The sequence below is a fragment of the Orycteropus afer genome, unplaced genomic scaffold (genome assembly GCF_000298275.1).
Source record: "Orycteropus afer afer isolate SDZICR_OR568_19922 unplaced genomic scaffold, OryAfe1.0 scaffold00607, whole genome shotgun sequence".
In the NCBI taxonomy this organism is placed as follows: Eukaryota; Metazoa; Chordata; class Mammalia; order Tubulidentata; family Orycteropodidae; genus Orycteropus; species Orycteropus afer.
In genome coordinates, this window is record NW_006922194.1 from 440,307 (window position 1) to 447,790 (window position 7,484).

A 7,484-nucleotide genomic window follows, 5' to 3' on the forward strand; every position below is an offset into this window, starting at 1 on the left:
CCGCCGGCCTTCCCGCTCGCCGCCGCCGCCGCCGCCGCCATGGGAGTGCAGGGCTTCCAGGACTACATCGAGAAACACTGCCCTAGCGCTGTGGTCCCTGTGGAGCTGCAGAAGCTGGCTCGGGGCAGCCTGGTGGGCGGCGGCCGGCAGCGGCCCCCGCAGACACCGCTGCGCCTCCTCATCGATGCCGACAACTGCCTGCACCGCCTTTACGGCGGCTTTTACACGGACTGGGTGAGCGGCGGCCAGTGGAACCACATGCTCGGGTACCTGGCGGCACTGGCCAAGGCTTGCTTCAACGGCAACATCGAGCTCTTCGTCTTCTTTAACGGCGCCCTGGAGAAGGCCCGGCTGCACGAGTGGGTCAAGCGGCAGGGCAACGAGCGCCAGACCGCTCAGCAGATCGTCAGCCATGTCCAGAACAAGGGCACACCGCCGCCCAAGGTCTGGTTCCTGCCGCCGGTCTGCATGGCACACTGCATCCGCCTGGCCCTCATCCGCTTCCACATCAAGGTAAGGCCCGGCTTTGCCTGCCGCCCGCGCGGCCGCCCGCGGGCCTTCCCGCCACCCTGGGGCCAGGCCTGATTGCTCAAAATGTCGCCAGGCTTTCTTTGGCTGTGTTGGGGGCAGGGAGAAGTCAGATGAGTTCGCGAACTCATTTTCCTTTTGAACTGTTGGAGGTGGGGCCTGGAGCTTTCAGATGAAAAGTTTTTCAGGCCCGAGCCCTGGAGGACCTGGAGTTGGAATGCAGAGCCTGGTCCCAAGATGGATGAACGTCCCTTGTAATTTTTAAGCACCCTGGGCCAACCTGGCCTGTGGGCTTCTCAACTTTGCCGTGTAAATTAAGGGCTACCACTTTCCAACTTTTCCCTCATTGTTGTCGAGATGGTAGGAGTTTTTTCCTTTGTAGTCAGTGGGCCTTTTTAGTATCTGCAGATTTCTTTAAGAACACTTGAGGATTTAGTAAGTAGCTGTAGATCAGAACTTGGAGATTGCAGTGTCATCATCTCTAATCGACTTAGTATTTACCCCCCTTTTTGAGTTAGACAGGTGATTAACCTTAAACTTTAACAAAATACTCATGTTTCGAATTTAGCACATTGCCCCACAGCAACAGGTTCATTATTGAAGCAAGTAGGATAAATTTTAATAGTAAGGGTGGTTCCCCAAGGCCAGTGGTGAGAAGCTGAGTGGAAATGCTAGAGCGCTGCTGCTACTGCTTTCCTCGGTGAGTGAGACAGTAAAACTTGTAGGCTAATGAATTGTTCTTCAGAACGCAATACTGTATGTAGATATTCTTGTAAAATAAAAGGTTTAGAGAAATTGTCTATGATTTTGTGTTTTAAACGAAATGTAAAATTTGACGTATTGATGAAGTTTTTGTCAGTTCTGTGACTTAAGAGTGTGTAAAAAAGGACTTTTAAAAGTATTTCAGATTAGTATATCTGACATGAGAGAAGTAGTTCAAAATCAGGGGCTAATAAGATAATGTGAATCTGGAGAAGTTTTCATACCATGAAATACATGCATGAATTGACAGGATTTACTTTTCTTATGCACGGTAAATATGCAGTGACCTTCTATAATCACAGCTTAAAATTACCAGACATTCTACTGTCCTTTTGGCAGGTGGTTCCTAGGCTGAAACTGGGCCAAAGGAGAGCTTTAATGACAGTACAGATAATATATAAATACTTTCTTGGCTTTAAGTTTTAATTGTTTTCTTTTTCACTGGTTTCCTTTAAGAATTTTTTTTTTTTTAGTGGGGAAGCTGGTTTGTTTTTTTTTTTGCTCTTGCTACTCTAGGTTTTCCAGTTCGTTTGCCATTCTCTTATTTCTGCTTGAAACTGGTTGAGCTCAAAGTTTGAAATTTTCACTCTGCATGATTGCCTCTCCTGTTTATGATGAGATGGTGGTAGTTAAGCTTAAAATGATAGCGGAAGTCCCACCCATGATCCTGTTGCAATTGGTGAAAATGGTTTTTAAGTCTGGGTTGAGGCATCTAGAAGAGTAGTGATTGGTTTGTGAAGGCAAACACAGGATGTGCCATTCTTCTGGAGAAGTGATGAGAGGAAGTATTGTTTGTGTGTGCTTACGCTGTCTGAAGAGCTAGGGGCCCTTTAAGAAGCAAGTTAATATTACTTGTCAGATGTGATACACTTCCAACTCTCAAAACCAAACTCACTGCCATCAAGTTGAATCTGACTCATAGCGAACCCCATTGTATTTCTGAGGCTGTAAATCTTTACGGAAGTAGATCATTTCCGTCTTCCTTCCATGGAGCAGCTAGTGGGTTTGAACTGCTGACCTTCTGGTTAGCAGCCAAATGCCTTATCCACTATGCCACCAGAGCTCCTAGATACACTTCCAGAAGGCATTATAAAATTTTATAGTTTTATCTTGTTCAGAGATGGAAAACATTGCTATAAAAAAGACAGGGTGAACTTTAGTTATTTTACTTTTGTAACAACATGTCTATATTTTTAAGTAGTCAAGTGACTTTCAAAGGAATGCTGTACCTGTTACTTATGATCAGAGTCAATGTGTATCTGGTCATTGTATCTTTTTAAGTGTTGAATTACTTTTAATTGGAAAGTTGCTTCATTTATCTTTCGCCCCCCTTGGAATATCTTTCATGCTTTGAAGGAACTGACTTTTGATCAGTGTGTGAATAAGTGGAAACTGGATTTAAAATAATCTCTTTCACTTAGGTTTCTGGACACAACATAATTTTGTCTGTTAAGTATTTTGCTTAATAAACTAATAACTCCTGATGTAGAATCACAGTGTAAATTACACAGATTAGTATACTAGTGACTGACTTGTCAACCTCACCTTTTTTGAAAAAAACCTGAGAAATTTAGCTACTAGAAATTTCTCAGGAGCCAAACGAAGTTTCAGCAAGTTTAGGTGCGATGACCAAGAAAAATAAATAAACAACAAAATAAAAAACTCTTCGTGGAAGAGTCCTTTAAGCTGTCTTACTTGCAGACTGCCCACTCCTTTTTAGATATAATTTTAATAAGCTTAATTATAAATTTTTTACTCAGCTTCAGAAAAGAGTGAAAAGGAAAGTCTGTCAGAGACAGGAGCACCATTAATAGCAAGCAGTGCCACTTAACAAGGGAGAAGATTTTTTAAAAGCTGTACAAGGAGATTTGATTCTGGAGCTGTTTTAGAAACAGTTGTATGTACTAGAGGAGTGCAGTGTTTTCTGTGGGGATGTTTTTGTCAGAAAAATATGAGTTCATAGGTCTCAGTTTACGAGTGAATAAGTATGAATTATTATTATTTTTTCTTTTTCTTTTTCATTGTGATTTGGATGAACGTTTACAGAGCAAATTCACTTCCATACAGCAGTTCTCATGACTTGGACTAGAATTTACCCTGCAGCAGCTCCCCTCCCATTTCCTCCTGATAATTACGTCTTCCCTGTATCCATCCCTCCATGTACTCCTGCCCCCTGAGCTGTCTCCCTGTGCATAAACAGCCCTTCTTTCTCCTATGATTGTTCTCTCCAAGAAGTGTATCTACCAGTGTGAATTATTTTGAAAAGATACTCATTAAAATGGTTAAATTAAAACCATGATGATATATCACTACATACCTATTAAACCAAAAGTCAAAACCACTGCCATTGAGTCAATTTTGACTCATAGTGCCCTTTAGGACAGAGTATAACTGCCCCATAGGGTTTCCAAGGCTTTACACAAACAAGAGTGCCTCATCTTTCTTCCTCAGGGCAGCTGGTAGGTTTGAACTGACCACCTTTTGGTTAGCAGCTGAATGCATTAATCACTACACCACCAGAGTTTCTTACATACCTGTTAGAGTGGCTCAGATAAAAACTGGCAATACTAAGTGTTGATAAGGATGCAGAGCAACTGGGATTGTAACATATTGCTGGTTGTTGTTGTTATGTGCCGTTAGGAATGGAGAATGGCACACCCACTCTGGAAAAAGATTTCTGAGTTTTTGTTATTAGTATTATTGTTGTCATTTGAATGAATGTTAGGTTTGGAGGTTTTTATGAAGTTAAAATATACATTGATCATATAGCAATTTTCCTATTGAAAACCTTTGTTCCTATAGAAACTGGTGCTCAAATGTTCATAGCAGTTATACTCACAATATCTCCAAACTGGAAACAACCCAAATGTCCTTTAACAAGTGAATGGTTAAATACTGTGCTGTGTCCATGCCAAGAAACAATACTCAGCAATAGAAAGGGAGGAACTATTGATACATTTAACAAGTTGGATGAATCTTTGAGGCTTTATGTTAAGTGAAAGATAGGCGTAAAAGGTTATATACTATGTATGTGATTCTATTTATATGATACATGATTCTACTTACATGATATTCTCCTAAAGATGAAATTACTGTATAATAATGGAAACCTGTCAGTACTTCCAGAGTTTAGGAGTAGAGGGAAGATGTCATTTACAAGGGTAGCAGGAGGGAGTTTTAGGGTAATAGAATTGTTTTGTATCCTGATTGTGGTGGTGGTCACAAGTTGTACAATTCATAGAACTTTATACCCAAAAACATATAAAAATTAATTTTTCTGTGTGATTGTTTTTCTCCCCGCCCCAAAGAAAAGTTTAACCCTTTCATGATTGAATTCTTTTGTGGATGCTTTTTTTTTTTTTCAAATAATGGAGGCATGCTGAAATCAAGGGAAAATTTCTTTGAGCTAATACGGATTTTGATATAATTATGTGGGACACATGTCCCAAGTGGACTCGGGTGGCAGGATTGGTGGGATGAAGCCCATTTCTTCAGCTTCACACAGTTACACAGTCACCACTAGGTGGGAGCACATGTTACTGCTGGGATACCAGCTTCCCAAGAAACCTGGCAGGCTGAAAATGTTGGTGGGCAATATATGGCTCAGGGATCACAAAACAGATAAAGAAAAAACTAGCAAAGGAACTGATAAGAACAGTTCACTATACATAGAAAAAACAAAAAACACTCCTGCTGTAAAGTAAATTCTGACCTACAGTGACCCCATAGGACAGAGTAGAACTGCCCCAAAGGGTTTCTAATGGTGTAAATCTTTATGGAAGCAGACTGCCACATTGTGCAGTTGGTAGGTTTGAACCACTAACCTTTTGATTAGCAGCTGAGGCCTTAACCACTGTGCTACCAGAGTTCCTTTTAGTATATACAGTGTTGGGTAAGTGAGAAGGGTCTCTTACAAAAACTTAGTGTCTTATTTAGCCTTCTTCAGAGTTTGGTGAACTGACAGAATTTTTTTTTTTCTAGAAGATTATTTATTTGGTAAATTAATAATTTTCTTTCTTTAATGATTAGAAGTTGGCTTTATAGCAACAATTTTAGGACAGATTAGAAATTTTCTGTAGGATTTTCAAGGTTGCTCTGGTAGCATAGTGCCTAAGGCACTTGACTGTTCATACCCACCAGCCACTCCTCGGAAGGAAGGTTGGGCAATCCTACTTCCGTAGTGACACTGCCTCGGAAACCCAAGGAGGGGTTGCTATGAGTCGGGGCTGACTCGACAGCAAGTAACAACAACAACAACAAATCTTTATGGGAGAAGACTGCCTCATCTTTCTTCCATGAAGTGGCTGTTGGGTTCAAACCACTGACCTTTTGGTAAGCAACTGAGTGCTTTAACCACTGTGCCAGTAGTGTGCCTTGTCACTTATATAGCCTGACCTTAATGTGGCTTTGTCTAGTTACTAGGATAGTCTGCTCGTATGCCTTGATTCATCATAACTTTTGAAACTTTAGCGAGTGACTTGTGTTTATTTAAAAATGTTAGTGGCATTAAATCATTGATGCTTTCATAAATAGTTTGGCTTGTGGTGTAGGTATGAGGATTTGTAATGAAATCTTTCTTGATCTTACCCTGAATTTGCTTCTATAGGAATTCTGTCAGTGCTCTGGTTTATTTAGATCTTTAGATCTTAACATAAAGTACACCAGAAGAATAAGATTAGACTACAGTTTAGGATTTCATGATTAACGTAATAACATTTTTATATTTAAGGATGAAGATCTCTTCTTCTTTTTCTTCTTTTTTTTTTCCCCAATTCCAGACCAGACGGGCAGCAAGGGGCCAGAGTCTCAGTGGTTCTACCAGGCTATATTGGACCAGGAAACCTGGTCCCCTCCCCCCTTTTTTTTTTCTCCAAATGATTTTGAGTTTTGTCCACATTGTTCTCCCTCTCTATCTGGGATCTCCTACATAGATCCCCTTCCAAATGGTTGACAGTGGTAGCCGGACACCATCTAGTTCTTCTGGTCTCATAGTCATATAGGCTGCAGATTGGATGGTATACCAGTCGCTAGGACTGATTGTATCCTGGAATTTTTGGTTTTCTTCATTCTTCTTTGCTCTGGACGAGGAGAGACCCATTGTTACATCTAGATGGCAGCTTGCAAGCTTTTAAGATCTCAGTCGCTACTCGCCAAAGTAGAAGGTGGAACAATGTTTTGTGTAGTATGTTATAACAATTGAGCTTGATGTCCCCTGCGACTATGGTCTTGAGCCCACAGATTCAACTACTCAGTCCCTCTGGGTAGCTAGCTGTCACCAAGCAGTGACTACTACCTTGCCTCTTGTCAGCTCTACTATACACCTGGGAATTCAGATCGTATGCATAAACTTACAGAACCGTTGTCTGCCAACCCTATACATGTTCTAGGGTATACTCCCCGCTTCATAGACATACCTCTAGGTCAGCTTATCTACCCCTCTGTTCACCCATCTATCCACCCATATACCCATGTTTGCCTTCACTGACAACACAGTACTGTATGTGCAAAAGAGTTCACCTTTGTTGTCTGTACCTCCCATGTACCTCTCTCTGTCTTCCTTTTCTTCAGTGCTGCCATATTGATCACTCACATTTGGTACATTGCCCTTCTCTTCACCCCAATTAATACTTATCTCTGTCTATCTAACAGCGTTCCCTCCCCACCCCTCCCACCCCTGGTAACCAACAAAGAAAATTTCCTTCAATAGATAAACTTTTCCTTAACTTTTACATCAACGGACTAATACAATATTTGTCTTTTTGTGATTGACTTATTTCATTCAGCGTAATGTCCTCATGTTATCATTTCCTTTGTTGCTGTTGTTTTAGTATATGCTGAATATTTGTGCTTGTCTTCTTTTTTATTGTGATGTGACATTTTTCTTTGAGGTTACCCTATGATTTATAATTTTATCCCCGATTTTAGAACAGTCCATTCTGTCTTTCAACTTTCTTAACTTCCTCACCACTTAGAAATTCTGTGACTACACAGTCTTTTCCCTCTTTGTAGTTTTCCTCACTTGCCAATTGATGTCTCTGGTTCCCTGTTTACAATCTTGTAAACTCATTTTACTTTGGATATGTCCATAGCTGTGGTTTCTTTGTTATGTCATCTTGTGTATTAATGGTCGGTTGTTATTTGCTATTTTTGGTTCTCTGATCAAAGGACTCCCTTTGGCATCTCTTGTAAGGTTG

General features: G+C 40.9%; 1 protein-coding gene across 1 annotated transcript in view; it reads left to right on the forward strand.

Moving 5' to 3' along the window:
- Positions 1-39: 39 nt before the first annotated feature.
- FAM120A (family with sequence similarity 120A) overlaps positions 40-7,484 on the forward strand; it is a 201,842-nt gene continuing 194,397 nt past the window's right edge. Inside the window, exon 1 of the mRNA XM_007956323.1 lies at positions 40-513. Within this exon, the coding sequence (XP_007954514.1) occupies positions 40-513 (474 nt within the window). The remainder of the gene's footprint in view (positions 514-7,484) is intronic.